The 26597-nt window shown below is 44.9% G+C and overlaps 1 protein-coding gene across 2 annotated transcripts in view; it reads left to right on the forward strand.

The window, feature by feature from the left end:
* HS6ST2 (heparan sulfate 6-O-sulfotransferase 2) overlaps positions 1–24063 on the forward strand; it is a 288368-nt gene extending 264305 nt beyond the window's left edge. For both annotated transcript variants that reach the window (XM_060137873.1, XM_060137874.1), the window contains one exon: positions 23078–24063. In XM_060137873.1, the coding sequence (XP_059993856.1) occupies positions 23078–23975 (898 nt within the window). In that variant the 3' untranslated portion in view covers positions 23976–24063. The remainder of the gene's footprint in view (positions 1–23077) is intronic.
* The last annotated feature ends 2534 nt before the right edge of the window (positions 24064–26597 follow it).

The raw sequence follows: 26597 nt of genomic DNA on the forward strand, positions 1-26597 counted from the left end.
TCATTAAATGGAATTATTGCTACTACTCATACTGTAAAACACAATTAATATGCGTCTTCCTCCTTCACGTCTCTCCTGATGCAGCCTGAGAGCATCCCTTCCCCCTTTTGAACAATATCCATTTATCATTTAACCAGGCACTAACATGTGTTCGTTAAGTCAATCAGCAAATATTGTACATCTGGTATGTGATAGGCACAGTACCAGATGCTGGGGGTGGGTGGGAGTAGAGAGGTAGATGTGAGAGAAGGAGGGGAGGAGGTGGAGAAAGCATGGCTGAAACAGAAACAGATTCAGTCACTGCTCTTAAGCATGTTATTTTCTTTCTTTTTTCTTTTTTCCCTTGGCCGCACCACGCGGCATATGGGATCTTAGTTCCCCAATCAGGGATCGAAGCCGTGCCCCCTGCAGTGGAAGTGCACAGTCTTAACCACTGGACCTCCAGGGAAGTCCCAAGCATCTTATTTTTCAAGTAGAGAAGATGCTGATAGATGCAGATACCTAGAATCCAAGGAACAGAGTGGTGTGCTCTGTAAGGAAGGTGCAACCAGAGACGCAGCTGGAGGAGTGTGCATGCTGCATAATAAAAGACAAAGTTCTGGAAGTAACAGCTCTCATTCTTATTGTTCACTTTCCCCCTGTTTGCTGATGTCTCCAGCTAATGTACGGCTATGGCTCCTTAAGGAAGAGTAGGTGGAATTCTTTTCTCTTCCACAGTGTTCCAGAGTACATCATCGTGCTCTTAGTGTATGCACTGATATGAGACACTTCTGTAAACTGTCCATAGGAAACAGAATAAAGTGTCTGCAACACACTCTGGAAAAGACCGCCTATTCTCTTGTTTCATCTTATTGCAAGGGTAGAACACTAACGCACTGTAACTCAATATGTGAAAACGTTAAAATGACTTAGCCCTATGTTTTCAATGAACAGATGAATAAATTCTCCTGGAATCTTAAAGACCCTCAAGATTATTTTAAACAAAGAGAATTGTGTTGGGGATTTGGGTATCGAACCAACTGTAGGACTCCTGGCTTTCCCCTGAGCCTGTGAGATTACAGACAGGTGCAGGGAGCGATTCTGGGATGCTCTGACCCCACAGGCCTCTTTATTTTATTTTTTATTTATTTTTTATTTATTTATTTTTTTGCGGTATGTGGGCCTCTCACTGTTGTGGCCTCTCCCATTGTGGAGCACAGGCTCCAGACATGCAGGCTCAGCGGCCATGGCTCAAGGGTCCAGCCGCTCCGCGGCGTGTGGGATCTTCCCGGACTGGGACACGAACCAGTGTCCCCTGCATCGGCAGGCGGACTCTCAACCACTGCGCCACCAGGGAAGCCCCAGGCCTCTTTATTTTAACCCATCACTTGTCCCTGCCTTTCCAAACTGGTGTCTGGGAAATATAGCCTGGTCGTGCTTTTGGTGGATGTTGGTTCTAACCATCTCGCCATAGCAGGCTGCTGCCAGGCCTCTTGGAAGTCAGACCTCCTCCCCCATCTCAGCACGCAATTCCCCTCCCCTCCTCTTCACCTTCCTCTGCTGTATCCCCACAGTAGCCCTTATCTTCATTAACTGACTGGCTTTTTCCTTAGTACACCATCCTTTTAAGGCAGATTCCAATGACTTGGTATTTGTCCTAATTGAGACTGGGCTGGGCCCAAGCATTGATGGGAGAAAAACAAAAACCCCTGAAAGTTGAAAGACTGGGATTCTAGCCGCAGACCTGATCCTTGTTAACTCTGCCACCTTAAGAAAGTCACCTAGCCTCTCTGAATCTCCATTTTCTCTGCTGTTAATGTAGGGACTGGCTTTGCTGACTAAAGGAGAAACAAATAGCTAGACAAGCCCCCATCACCACTATTCACACAAATAATGGAGCTAGGAACACGAGATCCTTTCCAGGTAATTAACTAGTGCTGCATTTTAAGGGTGGTCGGTTGGGAAGATGGGCTTTAAAGTGGGGGAGGAGTAATTGACATCTCCCAAGCTAATGTTCATAATGGTCTATTAAGAACACATTTAAAGAAATGGCCTACTTCTGTAGTCTGCTACCCAGGACAACAAGCCAGTTCACTCAAAGTGGTTTTGGAATAGGGCTATAAGCAAACGCCTTTAAGTAAAACATAGAGCTGCTTTGCAGAAAGCAGAAAAGTGGAGTTTTCCTCTGATACATTTAAAAATGGTCACTTTACCATTGCCAAACTTCATTACCACACCCAAGAGCTAAAGCTTTGAGATTAATGATCGTCATCCCAAAGAGAAGTCATTGACTGTTAAAAGAAAAAACTAAGCAGCAGCACATGCTCTTTACTATTCTGCATTCTTTGAGAATTAATCTCAATAATACTATTGCAACATTTTTCAAAATAAAGGATGGAGTTTTCTAATTGTCTAGTTAAAAAAAAAAAGGTCCAGGGCTGAATCCCCAGAGAAAAAACCTGAGTTTAAATCATTAACACCACAAATCTCTGATAATTGTGGAGTGTTTGCAAGTGCCTTAATCAGCATGGTATGTCTGAGTGGCCCGTTTTAATTTGATCACACTGATTAAGTTTCTGTAAGCTAATATATGTCGCATTTCCAATTCTATTAAATGAGAATCTCCTGCCTTTCCTAGATATTATCAAAATGCCCTGATGGGCGCAGACTGGCCTTGGTATTCTCAATTGCTACTGACTTCCTGATTATATAATCTTTGTATTAAATGAAATCAATGAAAGCACAAATTAAATTCAGCAAACTTTACGGAGTAAATATGTTTTCCCCATACTTTTGTTATATTTTCACCTCGAGGTGTGGAGCGCATTAGCTGGAACTCATTGATTACCTTTAGCGATAAATTTTACAGGGCTCTCTCCCCTTATATACCAATTCCTAGAACTGTCCATCCTGTTGGAAGGCACTGTAAAAGTGGGTGATGAATAGGCACTCTCCCTATTATATATGTATTATAGTTGTGCCTTTTTGGGCTCTTGGTAAGAGCTATCTTATGTAAATGCAATTGCTTTGTAAATGTAAATGCCTAGTGGGTCATCGATCACCCTGGAATTGGAGGAAACAGAACAATAGGGGGAGGTGTGAAAGAAACCACCTAGGGACAGGAATGAAGAAAATTGCTAAGTGGGTAAGGAATTGAATCCCTGAAGCTAGAGAACTTGGTGAAAGGGGCTGGGACAAATTTATGGTTACCAAAGGGGAAGTGGGGGGGATAATTTAGGAGTTTGGGATTAACAGATACACACTGCTATATATAAAATAAATGAGATCCTACTGTATAGCACAGGGAACTATATTCAACATTTTGTAATAACGTATAATGGAAAAGAATCTGAAAAAGAATATATATATACATATATATACATACACATATATATATATATATATATATGAATCACTTTGCTGTATACTTGAAAGTAACACAATACTGTAAATCAACTATACTTCAATAAGAAAGAAAGGAAGAAAGAGAGGAAAGAAAAAAGAAAAGAAAGAAAGGACAGGCAGGGAGAGCTGTGTTGGAATTGCCCCCGGCTTGCACCTCCAGAGCCCTGAAAAAGCCTTGCTTTCTTGAAGTCTTGAAGACTGGCTGTACTGAAAGAGATACGGGCCTAGTCGGTGTAGGTCTGAAGCAAGAGGGACTGAGAAGGAAAGCCCACCTTCATTATTGAGTGGGACCAGGGCACTCTGGGTGCCTGTATTTAGCGGGTCTGCCAAACCCTTCCCACTCTCAACAACCCGCAGGGGTCGTGAGAGTCATCGCTGGAAACGGTCCCTTGGGATGACAGTCCCTTGCCTCACTGAAGAGACCCGAGGCTGCTAGTTCCCAAGCCCTAGCTTTCTTACTCGTGCCTAGGAGTATTTAAGAACTATTTCTTAAAGTTGAGTCATGTGTATCATATAAATAGAGAAGAAGGATTATGTAAGGACATGAATATATCAGGGATCTCTCGCTTTATACAATAGATAAACTCTGGGGGAATTGTTAAGTGAGTGAATTATGTGGGGCACCTAGAACCATTCTTCCCTTGGGTGTGCTTTTGGTCCCTTCCCCCAGCACCTGCAATCTCCAAACAGTGCCTTTCCTCCCAAGAAAAACTCTCTGTCTCGTGTCCCATACCTGCAAAGATATTTATTTCCTTTCTAATAAAGTACGTGCTAATAAATATGAACTAATGATTATAAGAGACTAAATATGTCAGTTACCCTAATGCTCAAAGAATTTCCTGTAATGGTTGGAGACAGATTTGGGGTCAGAAATAATGATGTAAGAGTTGATCCCAACCCCTGAAGAGTATATAGCCTAGTTACAGACGGAAAAACAAAAGAATTGCATGTGAATTGGGAGTTGGGGTTAGCAGATGCAAACAATTACATATAGGATGGATAAACAACAACGTCCTACTGTACAGCACAGGGAACTATATTCAATATCCTGTGGTAAACCATAATGGAAAAGAATATGAAAAGAATGTATATGTATGTATAACTGAATCAGTTTGCTGTACAGCAGAAATTATCACAACATTGTAAATCAACTCTACTTGAATAAAATAAATTTAAAAAATAGCATGTGTAAAAATACAGGGAAAAGAGTCAAGGACTGACTCTAACTGCTCTTGTTGCTCAGAGAAGGGAAAGAGCAAGGTCATCTAGATGGAGCCCGGTGCAAGGGAAGAGCCTTGCACTGGTACCCAAGGGCTCAAGGACGGCTAGTAAAGAAGATGAGAGCCCGTGTGGACAGGCTTTGGATGACAGGAAGGCAGGAGGGAGAGCACCTCCACTTGCCTTTCCCTTCAGTCTCTCCGTCTCTTAGACACCTCCACACCCCACCTCATGCCACTTCCTTTGTGTTCCACTTTCTCCTCCCTCTCTGCTCTTTTCTCTGTTCTCCCTTCATCCTTTCCTTTCTTTACCAACCCCTCGACCCTGCTTTCTTCCTCTCCATCTTCTCCACTCCTCTAATCTCTACTTCCCTTCATTCTAGTCTTCTGATGAGTCCTTTTCATTCTCCTTTCTCTCAGTCTCCCTCATTTAGTTGCTGAATCAGTTTAAATAAGGACCAGAGGGGAGCAATGGGATCCAGGAACCCTGAATATGGGTACTCCCCCCAAAGCTTAAGCCCAGTGGGGGGCAAGTGGATCCTCCCCACCCTTTTGAGAAATCACTTTTCCTCGGATGCCCCTGCTGGTGGGTCCAAATGCTCCTAGGTCGGCATGTTCTTTGCCTAACTGTGTGTCTGGCACCCATCTGTCCTCCGCCCCACCCCCTTTGGCTTTAGCTTTGCCTCTCTAGCATCTGTGCAACCACTGTTGGGAAATGAATGAAGCTAAGTTGTTAGCTGCAAGAAGCTTAACATGGGGCAGGAGGAGAATGCTTTGTCAATGTAAAAAAAGGGGTGGGAGTATCCAAGAGCTTCAGGAGGACAAGAGAGGGCTTTTCCCCAAAAACGTTTAAGCAAGGCAATACAGCTTAGAGGTCAAGAGCGTGAGCTCCCAGCCACCCTGTTGGAGTCTTGAATGCCAGCTCCACCTCTCATGACTGTGCGATTTTGAAGGAGTTGCTCAACCTTTCTGTGCCTCAGTTTCTTCATCCATAAAAAGAGGATGATAGTACTATCACCTGCCACATAGATGGTGAGAATAAGTAAATGAATTACTCCATGTTAATCACTCAGACTCACGCTTAGTAAAGGGTCTGTGTACACTTGCTGTAACTGAGTATGAGTGCATGCAGGACTTCTCTGAGGTCTTTAAAGACTGCTTGGTCCATGACGCATACTTGTATGTTTTGTGCAGAAGGCTTTTCTCAGTACCTAAAGAAGTTGGCCTGTGGTTAGATAGGGAATCATGCGAAGCTGTTTCCAATGCCAAGGGCAGTGGCACCTGTCCCTTTACCCCCAGAACCAGACCATTTGCATGTGTACTTCCCACGGGTCTCAATGGATAAGGACCAAGTAAAAGCTGCCCGTAACCTAGCCCAACCTGAACGGACAGCTGCATCAACGTGGCCATGAAGACCATCCACACTCCTCAGCTAAATTGCATTTATCATTCCGAAGTCAAACGTTGAACAGGTGGATAACTCCAGAGACTCGGGTTTCTGATGCCATTTAACACTGAAAATGGTACCCAGAAAGAGACAAATAAATGCTTGGGTGTAAAAATATAGAGAGCAGATATAGACCAGTCTAATTTTTTCTTTTGTAAGCCTTCGACTTCTAGTTCTAACTAATGTAAACCTGGGCCTTTTGTGACTGGATAACAATTCCACGATGGGGGTGGAATATTTTTAACTTCTTTTCCTCGATCTTCTTCCATGTCTTTAACCTGGTGGCATGAGAATATGTAGTTCCAGCCTCCAGCCCAAGGCCAAGTCGGAAGACGTGTTAGGCCGTTGCTTTCTCTGAGGACCCGAGTTTTGGTTTGGTCAATGGAGGTCCCCTTGTGAATGGCGAACAGCTAATTGGCACAGCCATTGCAGTCCAGGAGCCTTGGGAGGGGCTCTCAGAGCTAACTAATGTTTCCTTAAAAGATCCTGAAACGTGTGTGGGGTAACACATATTTTATCATAGTTATTCTGGCTCTGCGAGTGCAATGAAAATGTTAGCCTTGGCATATCAATCGTGTTTTACAGATGACTGTAATTTCCTGAATGTCAAAACTCCAAATTTTTCTACTAAGCAAAGTTTTCAGTGGCAAAACAGATTGCTTCCATAATGTATCACTGTGGACAGGAAAAATGAAATCTTTATGCACTGTATTATGAATCAATGAGGCATTGAGATTCTTGGAAGGGTGAGTGGACTCTGGAAAATGAAAAACTGCCGCTATTCCATCTCTACAAACCGCTGCTCAGGGAGTGGAGACTTCGGCAGCATTCAGCGTGCGGGCCCCAGAAATATTGGATTCAGGTTGAAACCAGTTCCTGTCCTTCCCTGCATTTTGATGAGGTAAATATTGCTGTAATTAGAGTGTGAGTCAGGGCATTGAACAAACCCTCCTGACACGATTCCCTTTGCTTCTGGGATGATGTCTCTTTTGGGTGATTGATAAAGGGACCCTGAGAGGACTGCGCATTTCACTAAGAGAAAAAGAATATTAATAGCAAATAATTGTGGAACACGTACCAGGCGACCTGCATCGTGCTAAGCACTTTACATGGGTTATCTCATTGAAGAAGCACAACACCGTGAGATTGGTGCCTAGAGCTGAGGAAACAAAGACCGAGAGGTTAAGTAATTTGCCCAAGGTTCCATAGCTGGGGCTTGCTTCCAGAACTTTCTAACCCCAGAGACAGAGCTCTTAAGTACAAAGTATTTATCAGTGGCTGACTGCTTCCCAAGACTCGGGGTCAGCTACGTCCATGGGGAGAGAGGAGAAGAGATATAAAGAAGACCCAGTCCTACCCTCTTTCCACTATGCCCGTGGCCTTGGAGGGAAAAGGGGACTTGGACATGAACACCAACATCGCAAAGTCAGATGAACAGAGTTCCCGGAGAGAAGTCAAGATAACCCTTTCTACAGACTCCAAGGAAGGTGTGGCTGCTTCAACTATGGCCATCAGGAGGAAGGAAGGCTGGAGAAGACCTGTTTGGAGAGACGTAGAGAGGAGCAGGCAGTGTGCCTGGGGGACCAGCAGAAGCAGAGGCGTGAGGAGGCTTGTTAGGCACAAGGAGGGAGAGTTTGGTTGGCTGAGCGTGTGGGATTCCATGTGCAGGGGAGCAGGGATAGGATGGAAGATACGTCTGGACCAGTAACTTAGTGATAAATCGTGGGCATTATTCAATGAAAAATCAGTCTGCTAATTTTCCCTGCAAAGCCTTGTGCTTTACCCTTTATATCTTTGCTTTTACATTTACTTTTAAACCAGAGATTCTTGACGGGTCCTTAGCCCCCCAAAAATTCTAAGGCTGCCGCATTTGCCTTTGGTGTACTCAGTTTTCTTCCTTAGTTTCCTGTTTCTTCCTCAAAACTTGATGCCCGTCTCTTTACATGTCCTGCACACCACCTTTCCCCCTCCCCAACGTGAGATCTGATGATTAAACTTACAGGAGGGATATCTTAGAGGTCACTTAGACCCTCTGACATCTAAATGACTGATAAGTCTTAGTGGCTTATGACCCACTACCCCCTATCGCCTGTTCCCCACCCCCGACACAGGAGGCAGATCCTTAAAGGAATGGAATAAACCTTACATTGTGGTTTCCCGGCCAACTGTGAGAGGGGGAGCTCTGCTTCCCAGCACCCCTGAAAATTCTGCCACCCAACGAGGCTGGCCCTGGTTGCATGTCCTATTAGGGTGTTGCAGAAAGCTCTGCACCGCTTCACGCGAAATTCCTTTCATTCTCAAATAAATGAGCACAGTGGCATGAAGTAGCGAGACGAGTCTGGATGTCTAGACGTGGGTTTCAGACATAGGTAACTTGATTCCTTACTAGCTGTGTGACCTTTCACCTGTCTGTGCACTAATACCTGCATCTATGAAATGGACTGGACCTGTCTATTTCACAGGCATGTTGTAAAGATCTAATGAGAGAGAAAGAAAATGTGCTTTGTTAAAAAAAAAATCTTTGCGATAGAGAACTTTTCAGAAGAAGAGGACAAAGAGAGTGTTATGCCTTCAAAAATGTTTGGAATAATAGCTCTTTAATCCTTGAAAATGACCTGAGAAATAGAAATATTTCAAATTATTTAAGAACCTCAAAGGTGACTCACTTGTCACCTGAACTCTGCTTGGTACACTGAAATGCGGCAACACCGGCCTCTCCAAAATGTACCTGCCCATATTTCAACTGTCAACACGTTTTCTCACCACACAGAAGGTGAAGGTTGCTGTGTTCTCCCCTCACACATTTCTTGTAACATCTTGACTCCTGAATGTTAAATGGGAAAGAGGTGGGGCAGGGAAACAAGAGGACTTCAAAAATAGCCCTAGGGAAATCAAACCTTAGTGTGTTCATGACTGATTCATGCTTCTGGAAAGGAAAAGCAGTCTGATCAAAACCATCACCAAATGGCCTCATTTTAAATTCCTGTGCTTTCTTTGAGCATAAAGGATCAGGCATCCTGACTGAGACTATTGAAGCAGACTTTCACCGGCGTGCAGTAACCAGTCACCTGCAGGCTGTGAAATTCTCTCCTAAGTGAAGAGGGTGCAGCACTGCCTCTCAGGGGATGCCTCTCTAGAATGGAAATCCTTCTGGTGATGCCAAGTACATGACACTTTGATGAATGGAGTTTTTCTAAGAACTTTCCTTCCATATCTAATGTTCTGAACAGCCTAAGCTGAGAGAGTCCAGCAGGAAAAGGCAAGAGGAAAGGGGAGGTGTAAGACAGGGATGGTGAAGACTGGAGGACAACAGCTTCTAGCCATCATGAAGGACAAACGAAATTCTAACTAAGGGTGAGATTTGGGGCCTCAGTGAGGAAGTGTTTGAGGGGAAGGGGCCTTCTTCACCCTTTCAGGTGGTATTGCATGTGCAACAGTCTCTCCTGGCTAGGGAATGCCAACGCTGGGGCCGGAGGAGTGGCAGCAAGCCAGAGGCAGGGTAATGTTGGGAGTAAGAGGCCTGTGTGGCTTGGGGAATAATGCCCTTGAGCTCTGTTTAGTGGTGAATAATCTGAGAGGAGGAGCTGAAGCACAGAGAGGTGGAAGAAGACAAAAAAGAATATCCTGGCCAATTCCAAGGCTTGATGGTAAATGTTCCATTAACTGGCCCACCAGTCTGCATTCCCATAAGGTGCTAGGCCCAGTGCTGAGATGGGAGACATGCCAAGGAGTCTTTTCTGTTTTAAAATAATGCTGTACATACTATTTGATTACCATCTTTTTTTTTTCCCCCACACCGCTTGGCTTGTGGGATCTTAGTTCCCTGACCAGGGATTGAACCCCTGCCACAGCAGTGAAAGCGCCAAGTTCTAACCACTGGACCACCACGGAATTCCCCCAAGTAGTCTTGACCTTTAAGGAATGTACAGCCCGGTTGGAAAGACAAAACAAGAGAAATAGACTGTTCAGACAGCCATTGGGGGCTTAATGTGCAACAGAGAATGGTAGGGAAAACAGAGAATTGGTAGTTAGGGGACTTGGGTTACGGTCCTAGACCTATTGCTGATGAGTTGTGTATCCTTGGGCAAGTCACTTCCTTTGTTTGAATTTCAAACTTCATCTGTAAAATGGTAGTTCTATATTTTGTCCTGTGTGAGGAACGAAAGATATAAGAGCAGTGAGTCATCCATCATTTCACATGAAACTTCTGATTGTTGTTGACCAGCCTTCCCTTTTTCCTTCCTTCCCTGCCCTCCTCTCTCCTCCCCTCCTTCCTTCCTTGTCCCAGGATATCAGTGGATTTTTTTTCAGATGACCTTTCTAAAAAACCATTGTGGGAAGGGGGATGTCATTTAGAGTAATCATCTGGGGCCTTCAATCCAACTTCCTGTGGGTCACTATGTCTGAGAATTAACCTTGATTCCAGGGAGAAAAGCCAAGCCCTGGGAGAAAGCTCTGTCGGTGGTTCCTGCAGCATGTAAATGAATCTGACTCCCCACTGACGTGTCTTCAGAGTCAATGATTAATGGAAGATTCCGAGGGTGTTGCACCCTCAAGCATTTGCCTTCGATTAGAAAATCAGAGTCAGACATCTCTGTCTGAGCATTGACTTTTTTTTTACAACTTTATTGGAGTATAATTGCTTTACAATGGTGTGTTAGTTTCTGCTTTATAACAAAGTGAATCAGTTATACATATACATATGTTCCCATATCTCTTCCCTCTTGCGTCTCCCTCCCTCCCTCCCTCCCTATCCCACCCCTCCAGGCGGTCACAAAGCACCGAGCTGATCTCCCTGTGCTATGCGGCTTACCACTAGCTCTCTGGCCATCATCAAAAAATCTAGAAACAATAAATGCTGGAGAGGGTGTGGAGAAAAGGGAACACTCTTGCACTGCTGGTGGGAATGTGAATTGGTACAGCCACTATGGAGAACAGTATGGAGGTTCCTTAAAAAGCTACAAATAGAACTACCATATGAGCATTGACTTCTAGTCCTTCTTTATGGCTTTCAAATCTTGCAGTGGAGAATAAGTGAGCTTCTAACCAAACAGAGGGGCTGCCTTTTCCTGAAGCTGGTTCCTGTTTGTCCGTCACCTTGAGCATGATCTTTGAAACTTGAGGAAGGAGTCAGTGACTTGGTTTCGGATCACGGCTCTGCCACAGACGGTTCATGTGACCCCAGGCAAGCCCCTATCTTTTATCTCTGGGCTCTGCTGTTCTTGTTTGTAAAATGATTGGACCAAATGACCTCCGAGGGGCTTGCCGGCCCTGCTATTCTGTGCGAAATATGGGTCTGTGGCCTTCACCTGTGGGTGCCGCCATCAGTGCCCGTCACGAGGGGTTCACTTACACCAGGTGGGCCGGTTTACGCACACAGAACCTGGTTCTCCCCCATCTGGAGAGCAGCTCCCCACTGTGACTAGAAGATGGCCCCACCCCTTCTCAGAAAAATAGGGCTCCATCTGGCCCAAGATGCTGCTTGGAAAGTGCCACCTCAAAAGAGTTGCTAGGGAATTCCTTGGCGGTCCAGTGGTTAGGACTCCGCGCATTCACTGCCGTGGACCGGGTTCAATCCCTGGTCGGGGAACTAAGATCCCGCAAGCCGTGTGGCGAGGCCTAAATAAATAAATAGAGTTTCTACTCTGTCAAAAATTGTGGGATGTCTGTGCTTTCACCAACCAAAATGGAACCAGGACTTCTATTTCACAACATCTGTCGCTGTCTGTTTTCACACACTGTAAGTTTTCCCACTCTGGCGCATTTTGGACAGGTACAAAAATATCTTTTCCCCAGGACTCGGGTCATTCCAGTGCGATACTCAGTTGTAAACTGGAGAAGCAGCCTGTGACTGGGCAGCGGCTGAGAAGGGCACCACTGCTTCCAGAGAAGGTCCTCTTTTGCCTTAGAGGGGAAACACGGTTATCCAGTCTCTTATCTACTCAAAATCATTCTTTCTGCTCCAGCACAATCTTTCTGTCTTTGGTGCCCCTTCCTGCACTCACTCCAGCGTGACATGGGATCCTTGTTTGAGGTAGGGAGGTCAGATGGGGAATTAGTGAGTGCGTTTTCCGTTTCCAGCGTTATCACTGTGAGGAAACCAGGCTATGCCTGGTGCTGTGTATGATGCTCATTTCCACACACATGCAGCACAGCCGCGTTATCCAGTAATTGTGACTCTTGCAGCCTGAATACCTGCAGAGAAAAAAAAGCTCTCCCAGGGGAAAGGAGGCACGACCCTGCCAGCCCTGGAAATTCTGAATGGCTCCCGGTCTTCACAGTTTAAATGGTAAACGAGGTCTGTTTTCCCCACAAAAGCCAGGGTTTGCGCTTCGTCTCTCTCAGCACCTTACAACAATATTAGAGCTCATTAACATCAACCCGGGACACGAGAAGGGCAGCCTTCATCGAGGGGGAAACTTTTCCCTTGTGCTGTTCTGGAAAATAGCACGATGCTGAGAGCAGGCATTTATCCCCACCAGTTCTCCTCTAACGATTTCTCCAAAGCACACCCGAGGTGCCGGCTCAGAATGACCTTAAATGCTATTTGTTGACGGCCTACCATCTGCAAAAGGCCTGTTACTTGAGTCCCTGTCTTTGGGGAAGTCCCTAAAGCAAGGGTCCCGAGGGGCTCCAGATTTCTCACAATCTGGAGATGGCAGGGGAGCCAGCTCTCTGGTTTCCTCATCTGTGCGATGGGTAGTGGGGGCCCCCAGCTCTGCCGTGCTCACATCCCATCGCTCTGAGAGGCTCGCAGAAACCACGGACCCAGCCCCTCCTTTCACATCCTGGCATATCCAACCGCCCTCCTCCTGAAACTTCCTGCTCTGGCCAGGCCAGTTGTGCCCTTGGCCTGTAGCTCCTTAGGCTGTGCTCAGTGCCCAGGTCCAAGTGAGGATGTACAACCCAGAGAGAGCACACCAGCTGCAGGCTCAGATACACCTGCCAAAGACCAAATACGGCACCATCAGCCAGGGCGGAGGGCAGGAGTCTGGGCTCAGGAGTCACACGGACCTGACAGACAGTCATTAGCCAGCTTTGTGATTTTAGGAGGACTGGATAACATCTTTTAGCTGAATACCCTAATCTGTACAGGAACAACAGTTATAACAATGACAACAATAGTAACTAACATTTGTGCGGTGCTGGCTTCCAAGCTCAGTTCCAAGAACTTTATATATATCACCCATTTTATCTTCACTGACACCCACGACAAGAGATACCAAGGTCGCTTATCCAAATAGCAAGGCATCAGCTATGGTGGTCCCAGGGGAGGCATTTAGACATTTGTCCCGACTTCCTCCTGTCCCCTGGGGGGTGAAGTTTACCCCTTTTCACCTCTGCCTGCTCTTTTGGAGGAAGGAAGAAAACCAACCCCTCTCCCTGGCTGCCCCAGATGCCAACCGTCAGGGGATGACAGTTTGCCAGGGGGATGCCACATGGAAACACTCAGGAAGCTGAGAAATACCATGTGGGGAGGGAGAAGGCAGGAAGCCTGAGTCTGTTAATCAGTGGCTGAACTGGTCTCCATGGGACATAGATAGATCATACCCCTTCACACTGAAAGGGTTTTTCTCTAAAAGTTCTTTCCACCTCAGAACCACGCTGAGTATTAATGATCCGAGACTCACAGAGTAATTTTAGAATGCAGAACATTTCAGGGGGCAGTGTAAGCTGCAAAACTTTTCATGCTGCCAAGCAGTTGCATGGACTCTGGGTGAAGTCTGGTAACTTATGGGTCATAAAGCTTGGAATTTCACATCTTGTTAAAAATCTCAGCTTTCTCACTGTTTGCAAAAGTCCTTAGATTTATGTACTTTGGAGCCTACCGGGCTTTGGGAAGGAGGAGAGCTAGATTTCCTTTAAAAAGAAGTAAATATCACCAGGACTTATTGTGTGAAGAGTTCCACGTTGGGTTTGAATTTACAGACATAAGAAATCTTCTTTTCTTCCCTTTCACCAAATAAGAAACCATCATTCTCCTGCCTTGTAAAAGAAAGAAAAGAAGAATGGCATAGAAAAACATCCTTCTGTTTAAGGAAATCCCATTTGTGCTTCGTTGAATGTTCCCTCACAATACACACAGGCTAACCTTCAGTTAACCAGAGGGGGGGAAAACAATTAATTAAGGCATTGATTAAGGTGTTATTTTACATACACAGAACTGCTCCCTTGGGTGAGGTGTGAAGAATAGCAGAAAACTCCCTGCAAGGAGAACTGGATGGCTTATTTGGGGGGTGTGAGAACTTCAGCCTTTTCCGAGTTGGTTTTATGTCCAGTAGATGCTTTTCCTGGAATGCCTGTGTACCACTAAGGACTCTAAGTCAACCCATTCAAAGAGCCAGTGAAAGTCGTGGTTGTCTTATAGATCAGTGGGCTCCCAAGGATTGGTCCTTTTCCCCACCTCTCCTGGGTTGCCCGGGAGAGCCTGGCCTAGTTGTGAGCATCAGCTTGAAGGAGAAAAAGAGAGAAATTCAGCATCCAGATCATTTAGGTCTTCCTAGTGTTGTGAAGACAATCAAGTGATCGTAAGTAATGCACTTTACGTGACTGTAAGGGCTCACTCTTCTCACTAGACCGAACATGACTACTAAGCCACAAGACTGTTTTGACAAATGTACCAAAGACAACACATCTAAATGAGCATCCACCCACTTCAAAGTTATCCCCTCTTCAAGTCCCACACTTCTTTTTAAAAAAAGTTTTTTAAAGGCCATGAGAATTCACTGTTCTTTTTAAAATTAATTAATTGATTTGTTTTGGCTGCGTTGGGTCTTCGTTGCTGCGTGCGGGCTTTCTCTAGCTGTGGCGAGCGGGGGCTACTCTTCATTGCGGTGCGCGGGCTTCTCGTTGCGGTGGCTTCTTTTGTGGAGGAGCATGGGCTCTAGGTGCACGGGCTTCAGTAGTTGTGGCACACGGGCTCAGTAGTTGTGGCGCACGGGCTTGGTTGCTCTGCGGCGTGTGGGATCTTCGGACCAGGGCTCGAACCCTTGTCCCCTGCATTGGCAGGCGGATTCTTAACCACTGCGCCACCAGGGAAGTCCCAAGTTCCACGCTTCTTTTATGAGGCTGCTGCCACTGCTGATCACAGCATTTATGGGACTCCTCTTTGGGGACTGCTGGTATATGAGTCGCACAAGAAAAGCAGTTAAAATGGTAACCCCAGGGCTTGGGGGATCCAATCGCATCAGAGGCATATTTGCCTTTGAATCATTTAACTATACTTTCGTTTCATCTGTGTTCATATATTAATGTTGTTTGATCTGCAAGCCATCCTCCTTGCTTTGACCGAGTTGTTTACATGCAATGGGAGGACCCGTGCAGTTGGTTTAGACATCACTAACCAAGGAAGGAGACCAGACCTTCAGCATTAATGACCCAACGTCATGTACAGCCCCCCTCCCAAGTCTACTTAGGACCACCAACCACAGTTCTTATTTCTGTACCACTCATCATTACTCCAAGAATAAGATGTGCAAAGGCTGAACTTTAAAAATAAAACACAAAACTAAGCTACAGGTATACCAAAATGTTCAGTCCTATTGATTTGGGCTAAGAATTTGTTTCCTTTCTTAAATTAACTTTTTATTGATCACTCCTATGACCTTAACTTGTACAGTTTTGCTGGTCTTCTTCCATAAAAAAATGGCTTTAATATTTATTTCCACTTTGAGTGGTGCAAGAAAAACCTTATTGTGGCCTTTTGTGAACCAGTGGCCTTAAAGGAAAGTAAATGTTTACAGCATAATCCTCATAACTTTGCTCAGGCCAAGTTCCCTGGGCTTTCCCTGGACAGCAATGGGCATCCTTAGACTTGTTTTGTCATGCTTTTTCCTCTTGGGGTCACTTGTCCACACTCTGGGCACTCCTGGGATCTCTGAGGGACTTTTGATATCTGAAGCCACATGCCTAGGACAGTGGTTCTCATACTCGAGCACACGTGCATCAGAATTTCCCAGAGGGCTTGTTAAAACAGATCGCTAGGCTCCAGCCCCTGAGTTTCTGCTTCAGTGGGTAGACCCAAGAATGTGAATTCCTAACAATTTATGAAGTGATGCTGATGCTGCTGCTTGATTCTGGGGCCGCAATTTGAGAACAACTTCCTTAGCTTGTTCATAGGAGCAGAAGTCCTAGGTTTGTGTCCCAGCAGTAGGATGGGAAGAATCCAGGTTCTAGAGTCAAAGAGAAACTGGTTCATGTCTGAGCATCCCTACTTTAACTTGTGACACTGGGTCAAATCATATCTGTTAGTCTCAGCTTCTTCATCCTCAAAATGGGAATAATAATATCTGATTCACAGTATTGTTGGGAGTTAATGTGTAAGTGCCAGGCACGAAGGCTCTCAGCTCCTGGCTATGCAGTTGGTGTAAGGAAATGCCTGCTCTCTGCAGTCAGATGCTTCCCCTTCTTGAGGGTCAGTGGGCTCTTCCAGGCACGGTTTATTGTGCCATCCTAGGTAATTAACCGACACAAAGACAGGAGCTACTAAAAATACAGGCCTTCAGCCCAGGAATATTCCTTGCAGTTAGGTTGATTCCCAAGAGCTACTTGCAATTTGTGACTTGTGGGCAAATCTTTGCCTCTCAGGACCTTGATTTCTTCACCTGTAAAGTGAAGACTTTGATTTAGATGATTTGCCATCTCAAAGGTTTCTCCTTGCTCTGCCAAGTCTCGAATTCTGTGACTTAGAACTCAGGTACTTATTTCAGAATAATCTCTTTCAATGAAAATGAAAACTGTATGGTTCTTGTTTTTATCCATTTACTTACTCTTAATATCCTTAAACTTCCCAGCCTTCTTTAACATTGGGCTACTACACAGAAAGCCAGGGACAACTGCTAAATATAACTAGATCTCCTTCATAGCTAAAGCGCCTTAAAATGTTCCGGCACAGGTGTAAAATGGTATATCTGTTATTTAATACTGACATCTAGTGGTTTTTCCTTATCAAAGAAAATGATAGGCATTTTCCCATTAGCTCATGGTACGCTCTGCTGCTTCTGCTACAGCCATTCATTCAACAATCCTTATTAATCACTTATTTTATGTCAAACATTGTGCCAGGCCCCGAGGAGCTCATGTTGATAAATGCTACTCACTCCCTACCCTTCCAGAGCTCATAGTCCAATAGGTGAAGCAGACAAATCACTAGACTATCACAGCCCATGGTGATAAATGCCACAATAGGAGAATACCAGCACAGCTGGAACAGAGGAATACCAGGGCAGTTAACTCTGCCCAGGAAGGTCAAGGAAAGTGGAAGAGGCAATCTTTGGAGAGTTGAGTCTTGGAGGTTTCCAGGTAACGTACACAGGACAGATCGAAGCCCTTCCAAAGAGTAGGCACTCCACATACAAAGGAAAAGGGCCTGTAGGATCTTTGCCTGGGACCAATTTGGAATATTAAGATTACATTTGCATACTTGGAATGTAGAGTATAGAGCAGGGTTTCTCAACCTTGGCACTACTGATAATTAGTCAATAGTCTGCATTGTAGGCTGTTTAGCAGCATCCCTAGACTCAACCCACTAGATGCCAGTAGCACCTGACCCCCAGTAGTGACAACCAAAATGTCTCCAGATATTTCCAAAGGTCCTAGAGTCAGGGAAGGGAAGTGGAGGGGGCGATGCAAAATTACACATGGTTGAGAAAGACTTGTGTAGAGATAAGGCTGGAGAGAAAGAAATGTTGTTGCCAGGTCCCACAAGGCTGTGTCTGGCATGTGGAAGAGCTTGAACTTCATGTCATAATTGATAGGGAGCCATTAAGAGGTCTTAACTAGGGAGTGGTAGGTCAGATGCGTGCCATATGGGGGTGTGGAATGGATGTGAGGCTGGAGACAAGGAGGTGGCCAGGACGCTGATGCAGTGATTGAGTAGAGACGTGATGAGTGCCTAACTCCAGGCAGTGGTAAAAGGATGGATTTGTGAGCTCTTAAGAACTGGAATCAGCAGGACTTAGGGAAAATTCAGACGTTGGAGGTAAGTGAGATAGAGAAGTCAGAGACGGCCTCCAGGTTTCTTGCTTGGACAGCTCTTTCTTCTTTGCTGTTTTTCCACAATTGCTTACCAATGACACATAAAAGTTGGCCTAGACTTGTAGAGGGTGGCAAACCTTTCACTGTGTCCTGCCTGTCGAGAAACCATGGGCATACAAAGGCACCAAACAATGGTCTTTAAATCGACTTGGGTAACTGAGGGGGTCAACTCGGGTAACTGAGGGGGAGTCATGACTGTGAAGATGTGACACCTGGTCATCTTAATGAAATGACATGGTTGGTCACAAGATATTCCTGTCCAATCACTACCAACTGAAACATACTAACTGAAACATACTAACTGAAACATACTAACTGAAACATACTAACTGAAACAGGCTGAGTGTGATTTTTCTGTGGCTGAGCTTGGCTCACTCTTTTAAAATTAAATCAGACCATTCAGCAGCACCCTTTGGGTTTATGTCAGCTCGAAGGGAGATTTCCAGCAGCTACCAAAGATCTGCTCTCACCTGCATCTTGTTCTGTTTTAATCAATGCCTGGATCCAGGCATTGCCAGAAGAAAAGAAGAAGATATGGTGAAGATATTGGGCGATATGATCAGAATCCAGATGCGTTTTGACAGGCTTAGACTTCCTCTACCAAGAAGAAGTTAAACAGGGCCACAAACAAACTGCGTCGGTTCTGGACAAAGGAGATTGGGTTTCCAAATGGCCTGTGTGTAAAAGAATGCAAGAAGGTCGTTGACAGTGTGTCAGTGCTGTGGCACGTCTGCCAGAAAGGCTGATGAGGCCACGTGAAGAGAAATGGTGTCAAGAATGAGGGGGGAGATAGAATGTCCCTACTTGTTCCTTGACAGACTGTGCCTAGAGGGCATGTTCCAATAAAGTGGAATATATTCAGAGGCAAACAAAAGGATAGTGAGGGGACCTGAAGCAGTGGAGAGAACGGTTGAAAACCATATTTAGCATGAAGAAAAGAAACCTCGGGGTACTGGAATGCTGTCTTCAAATACCTGAAGCCACACTTGTGGAATTAAAAACCGATCCTAAGTAAGTCCTCAAGGTCTGAAACTAGCACGTTTTGCTGACAACTCCACGTCTGAAGCCCAGATCACTGTCTGAGGTTCTATCTGTCCATTCAGCCAGAGACCTGGGAGGCCTCCTTACCCCTCCTTCTCTCTCTCCCCTATATTCATTTTGTCACTAAGTCTTGTTACTTTGACCTAAATCTCTCTAGTCTGCTCCCTCTTCTTCTGTCTTGTTTTCTATAGTAACCTCAACTCATTTCCCCAATTCCACACACCATATACAGTGATCTTTCTAAAACGCAGACCTCATCATGTTACTCCCTTGCCTAAAACCCTTTAAAAAGGCTTCCCCGTTGCCTTCAGAAGTCTAATTCTTTTCTTTTTCCTTTTTGGCCATGCCACGTGGCTTGCGGGATCTTAGTTCCCTGACCAGGGATTGAACCCAGGCCCTCGGCAGTGAAAGCGTGGAGTCCTAACCACCGGACCACCAGGGAATTCCCAGAAATCTAACTTCTTTAATGTGGCATCTGAGGCCTTCCACGACCCGGTCCGTAACTACCTCTCCATCCTCCATTCCGGTCACTGGCCCGTAATTCCCAGTAAGACGTTTCCTGTGCCCTTCCTCCACACACAGCAGGCTAGTTTATGCCTCTGTGCCTTTGCTCATGCTGACCTTTCTGCCTCATACTCCATTCTGCTCTTTTTGCCTCATCTAATTCTTCCTTGTTTTTCAAAATAAAGCTACAGAAACTCTTCCTCTATCATTAGACTAGGCTGAGAATCACTGCAAGGTGCTTTCTTTGTGCCTTGTCCCTGCTCCAGTCATTAATAGCACATTAGAATGGAATGCTCCGCTAGGGGCCCCGAGTCTTAGCCCTCTAGGCATCCCCAGGACCTCTCTCAGTGCCAGGCACACAGGTGCTTGAACAGAACTGAGCTCTGGAAGAGTGCCACCCATGTTTCTGTGCCTATTTGCCTCTCCACTCATTGCGCCATTGGCTTGGGCTTTCATATCCTCAGTTGCTCTGGGTGGGGAGACGGCTTCTCTGACATTTCCCTGACAGCTCTTCACTCAGAATAATGAGCATCCTCGATCCTTTGCCCAACAAAACCTTCCAGGGGTTATTCTCACCTGCCTTCCCACCTCCAACACACTATGCCATTTGGGAGGCCACTGGACAGTCTTGGAGACCCACCCTTCAGCGGATCTTCCTTTTCATCCAGGGGATCTTTTTCCAAGCAGCATCAAGTGTTTCCAGTTGAGGCAGTCTGGCACCCCGGGCCTATTTTCCCTGGAAAAAGGGGGCTGCTGGCAATCACTGACTCTCCAGAGCTATTGGCATCTGAGTGGAGGGCAGCTCTCATCACTAACACGTGTGCGTGCACGCGTGTAGACGCCTCTAATTTCTCTGCTGCTGTGATAATCCCTACAGTGTGGAGACCGAGGCTGCGCACCTTGGACGGCTCTCCTCTCATAACGGCACTAGGAGACCTTCATCTGGGAGGAGTCGCGCATCCATAACATGAGAGCGTCTGTGAATGTCTGCCTCTGCCTTCCTGTGCTGCCTCTCTCTCTCTCCACATGGGGATGGTGCTTTGGTCCAGACACTAACCCTGCTGGTTGCGATCTGTCTACTCTGAAGGACAAGGGAGAGATTTTAGGTAGGAGAGCCGCAGGCTTGCACAGGGGTGCACTCTAGAATTTACCAGAAGATGTCACTGTAGGCTTAAGCCAGTAAAGCAGAGGACTGTCAGCTGAGCATGAAGGTGACTCCATCATGGGGGTTTAAAACACCCATTTATGATGCATGCCTGGAAAAGCTGGTTGAAAGACTAATCCAAATGTGTCACTGCACTTCATAAATGTCTTTTTTTTCCCAAATAAGCAGACTAATTGCCACAAAGCTATGGCCTCAGGCCTAGCATAAAGGCTTGATAAATCCGTACTGAAGGAATGAATGAATGAATACCAAAGCTAGGAGTGGAAGGGCAGAGCCCATGGGAACAGCAGTCACCTTTGTTGGTCAAGGAGGCTACTGGGGAACAAAAGCTGCTACTCGTTAGCAGTGGGTCTCTACAGAGATGAATTTGAGTGGCACCAGCAAAGTCAGGTCCCAGGAAAAGCACTGAGAGAGGTGAAGGTCGTCTTGGCCCCCTCTCCGGCCTCACTCCCCAATGCTTCTCCTGTGCCCCATGCTTGTTTATGCCAGAAAATCATAGAAGGTGATTTTTTAAATTTTCTATAATTTTTGCCAGACGCTTAGATTCTCCAGAGTTTTTAATATAATGAGGCATGGCCTTCCCAGTTCCAAACTCTTCCCCCCTCTTCCCGAGATAGTTCATTAAAGAAGTAATTAAAGGAGTTATGAAGATTCTGCTTTGTGCCTGGTACAAAGCTGAAATGGACGAGATAAAGAGTTGGAGAAGAATGCCTAAAGCCCCTGCCCTGGAAAACCTAGTTTAAGCAGAAATACAAACAACTGATTGCAATTCAGTATCAAAAGTGTTTTCACAAAGGTTCAAGTGTGGAAGTGACACTGAGGAAGAGGTGACGGCTGGCAGCAAGGGGTGGGATACATTTTCTCAGAGGAGAGATAGTATTTGGACTGGAACTCGAAGGATGCCTAGAATTTCCAGTTAAAGAAGGAAGGTCACGCCAGGCAGAGGAAACACCATGCACGGAACAGGCACACGGGATATAGATCCCAAGGTGCCTTCATTGCTCAAAGCCCAAGACTTGGGAGGAGAGTCTGCTCAGAGGATATCAGCCACCAGACTCAGAGAACCACCATCCCTCAGATGGGAATGAATAAACTTCAGAGAAGCTGCAAGCCATTCCCCAGGTTTCTTTTCAGAAACTAAACGTTAATATTCAGCGTTTATTGTTGTCTTCCTTCCACGATAGGCCGGCTCATCCACGACCTCGTCCTTTATCCACTGAACCTGAGTGGAAGCTCATTTATTATGAAAGCACAACTGCTGAGTTGCTTTTCCCTGATCACATTATAAGCTGGGATGCTTCTGGGGTGTGTGTGTGCGGGGGTGTGTGTGCACGTGTGTGCGTGCACCTGCTGTGTATGGGTGTGTGTGGGTGTGTGGTTTCAATGTTTCCTAGTCTGCTATTTGAGCAAAGAACTTGATCAGTTTGCAGCTTTAGATTGAAGACAGCCACACAGCAAAGCCTCCACACATGCTGACATCAGGGTGTCCTTTCTGTGGGTAAAGAAAAGGGGCATTTTGGAGCTGATAGAGTTAACTTGCCTCTGCTGGGAATATTAGCACGTGAGCAAAGGCTGAAACCAAGGTAGTAGCTTATATATATGCCATTGGCAGCTATCATATCTATTTCAGTCAGTGACTAACCACAATGTCCATTTCTGGAGGCCCTCCGGCTGCGCTGCGTATCTCCACATTCCACTGCCATCACGTAGGAGCCATGATGTTATGACAACAGCCAGAATCAAAAGCATCATATCACACACTCTTTCAATGAAGTTTTGTTCTTTAATAAGATATCCCGATTAGGCTAGATATTAGAAAAATGCTTTTGTGTATTTAGTAAGAAAGATTAGAACTTGAACTCACTTGTCAACCTCGTATCACTTCAGTGAAATCACGTGTTTCCACTGAGTCTCCGTTTCACGATCAGTTAATGGGGGTTTGGGGGTGGGGAGTATGAAATAAATGAGGTCATTGGGAGGACTTTGTCATTGGTTGGAGAGAGAGAAAAGCAGGGAAAGGAGGGGAGGGGAGGGGAGTTTCCGCGGATGTAGTACTTTAGCTGCGGTACCAGCGAATTGGGTGAAAAATGAACTCTCTGGACTGGCTAGTGGGACTCAGAGAGGGGACGATAGCACAGTTCACAGGACAACTGCCACCAGATCGCCATCATTTCCCTTTTGCCTTCCTTCCTGACCAGTGAACATCACATATGCCATGCACCTCCCGGACTCCACTTATGTCACCCGAATCCCTGACCGTTGGCCTTTGTGCTTTGTCCATAGGAACTTCCACTACATCACGATCCTCCGTGACCCAGTGTCCCGGTACCTGAGTGAGTGGAGGCATGTCCAGAGAGGGGCGACATGGAAAGCGTCCCTACATGTCTGCGATGGAAGGCCCCCAACCTCCGAAGAGTTGCCCAGCTGCTACACTGGAGACGACTGGTCTGGCTGCCCCCTGAAAGAGTTCATGGACTGTCCCTATAACCTAGCCAACAACCGCCAGGTGCGCATGCTTTCTGACCTGACCCTCGTCGGCTGCTACAACCTGTCGGTCATGCCCGAAAAGCAGAGGAACAAGGTCCTCCTGGAAAGCGCCAAATCGAATCTGAAGCACATGGCGTTCTTCGGCCTCACCGAGTTTCAGCGAAAGACCCAGTATCTGTTTGAGAAAACCTTCAACATGAACTTTATTTCGCCGTTTACCCAATATAACACCACTAGGGCCTCTAGCGTAGAGATCAATGAGGAAATCCAAAAGCGTATTGAGGGACTGAATTTTCTGGATATGGAATTGTACAGCTATGCAAAGGATCTCTTTTTGCAAAGGTATCAGTTTATGAGGCAGAAAGAGCATCAGGAAGCTAGGCGGAAGCGTCAGGAACAACGCAAATTTCTGAAGGGAAGGTTCCTTCAGACCCATTTCCAGAGCCAGAGTCAGGGCCAGAGCCAGAATCCGAGTCAGAATCTGAGTCAGACCCCAAACCTAAATGCCAGTCAGAATGTGACTCAGAATCTGCTTCCGAATCTGATTCAGAATCTGACTCAGAGCTCGGGTCAGAATCCGAGCCCGAAGGAGAATCGGGAAAGCCAGAAGCAGAGCCCTGGCCAAGAGCAGAGCGATGGCAACACCAGCAATGGCACCCATGACTACATAGGCAGTGTAGAGAAATGGCGCTAAATGGCTCCCAAAGGCTTTTGCACACTTCTCCCAAAGCGCCAGTCAAAATAGGGCAAGTCTTCAAACATGAGAGTGTCCAAACACATCCTGCTTCCTTAAGTTTGGAAGTTACAAAAGTTAAGATGTTGCCTTTACAGTTGCCTTTCAATTCAGTGTTCTACTGTGCGTGGGTAAAACAAATTTCAATATGTAATTAAATTGTCTTTTTTTTCTTTTTTGTTCGTGGGGAATTTATAAAATCCAAAAGGCAAACCAGACTCATCAGAAATTGCTGTTTAGATATTTTCAGAAGTTCTTAAATTAGTCATAGAGACAAAATGAAAACATAAAATGTGGCCGTTTAGCTTATAGCTAAGAAATGGACTTTACATTATTCATGATACACTGTTGAAACCCAGTCTTGGAAGCAAACATTTTTTTCCAGGGGTAAGCATGAATATAACACAAAAGAAACTAAAATTAAACACGAAACTGTTCATTTTCTTCTGATTTTAACAAGGAATCTATTTTAAAAGAATAAGAACTGATGGTAGAGTTTACCAAACTGTAGAAAATGAAAAACTTCTCTCCCAAACATGGGTAGTTTTATGTAAAAATATTGGCTTTCGAGTAGAACGGGACTCATATCTTGTTATTTCAGAGATGTTTAAAATTTTAAACTTTTTCTGCCTTCTACTATTTAAAGGTTTTAAACAGGGTGTATCTCATATTAAATAAAACACTTTTTCCAAATGGAGTACCAATGCAAAGATCTAATTTCCAGATGATTTCTGGGCACTGTAATTTCAACAATTCTGGACTCTTTTTGGCACTGCTTCTCATTCATTTTAAAGCTTCTCCGAGTTGTGCTCATTCCAAACTAACCCGTTTTAGAATCTTTCTTCATCATCTAAATGGTGTGTTGCTGAATTCATTGTGATAATATAATCCTGGATTAAAGTCGGGACTTTCTTTCTGTAGAATTGTCTTATCAATGTTTGTGTAGTGAGGTCCTTATCAAGAAACTCTTGAACAGGATAATGTGTCTTAAAATATTGCTCAAGTTATTATTCTTGATCAGATAGAATTAAACCTGAATGTGAATGAATTGTTATTTACATTTTGTGCATTTTTATTGTAATGTTTCCAGTTGGGCTGGCTATTTTCTAGCCCATTAGTTCTTTTTCGTGTTGACAGAGTATAGACAATTACAAGAGAAAAAACAAGGCTAGAAGAAGCACTAGGATAGTCAGCATTATTCAGTAACACCAAAAGCTTTACCTCCATACTTTGGGTGAACCGTGTACCAGGTTTTGTTTTGAGAAAACAAAAGGCAGGAGTGTTCTGCATTGAGGTTAAACATCAGAAGCATATGGATTGAAGAAAGTGATTTGGTATTGGAAGTCTGTGCAGAAATACTTTTAGGGTATCAACTGCAAATTGTGCAGGGCACAAGGAAGGATGTAACCCACCGTGCAAGCAGGCATCCTGATTCTGGGCAGTTTCCATTTTACGGGTTTTGCTATCCTTTCATAAGGACTTATGCTAAGCCCCTGGCTGTCAATCAAAAAGGCAACTGGAAGTGGCATTTATATTTTCACGAGGGACATGCTTAGAAGTGTGACCATAAAGTCACATCTTGTACAATCTGCTCATTTGCATGATCTAGTTTCATCTGTAATAATAAGGCCACAAGCTGGACAAGAAGCTGAGTACTTGGTTAAAAAATAAATGTTCTTGACTCTGCACTTGTATCAGTAGATCTAAATTTTGTTTTGTCCGACAGTATCGCAGTCCTGGGAATCTGAGAACTGGAAAACGGAAAGGAAAAAAATTTTCAAAATCCAAAACATCTTGAAGTCAAACTGTTTTAGAGTGAAACTATTTTGTGTACTTTGTGTTTTTAAACTAATGATTCTGTAGATCACTGTGGTATTACAATTTTGTTTTGTTTTGATTGATATTGTTTGCTCTTAAAACTGATAGGTACTGCTGGAAAGCAGGTTGAAGCCCGAGCCAGTGGAAAAGCTTGTTACAGAAAAAAATATTTTGTGTTATTGCTGTGGTGTGCATGGTTTGCAGAGATTAAGTGCATTTTCTCTGTCTATACTGATTTATTGTATATAGGGGACGTTATAAATATACATTTTGGTCACCATCATGTAAATCCCATGATTTTGACTGTAAACATCTTTCCAGTGGTGTAGCTTTACAAACCATTCACTGATTTTTGTGTAATTTAACAATAGATATGAAATAAACTTTAAATTACAGGCTCTGAGTAATTTCGTGATTTCAAGGTTTGCAGCCACTAGACATTATGACATCACAGAGAGAATTTTCTTTTCTCAAGGAGTTTCTTTTCGTCCTCTCAGCCACCAGGTATGGAAATGAGATGAGCCATTCTAATCTAGTACACCCAAATGGCCTTAATTTTGGGTGCCTCCTTCTGGGAGCCCGCAGTGTGTCCTCCTTTGAATAAGACAAAGTTGTCAATGAAAGACAAAGTTGAGTGTGCATTTTAGTCAGCTTGGGCTGCTATAACGAAATACCATAAACTGGGTGGCTTATCAACAACAGAAACTTATTTCCTACAGTTCTGGAGGCTGAAAGTCTGAGCTCAGGTGGCCAGTATGGTCGGGT

This window comes from Lagenorhynchus albirostris, chromosome X, assembly GCF_949774975.1.
Source record: "Lagenorhynchus albirostris chromosome X, mLagAlb1.1, whole genome shotgun sequence".
Classification (NCBI taxonomy): domain Eukaryota; kingdom Metazoa; phylum Chordata; class Mammalia; order Artiodactyla; family Delphinidae; genus Lagenorhynchus; species Lagenorhynchus albirostris.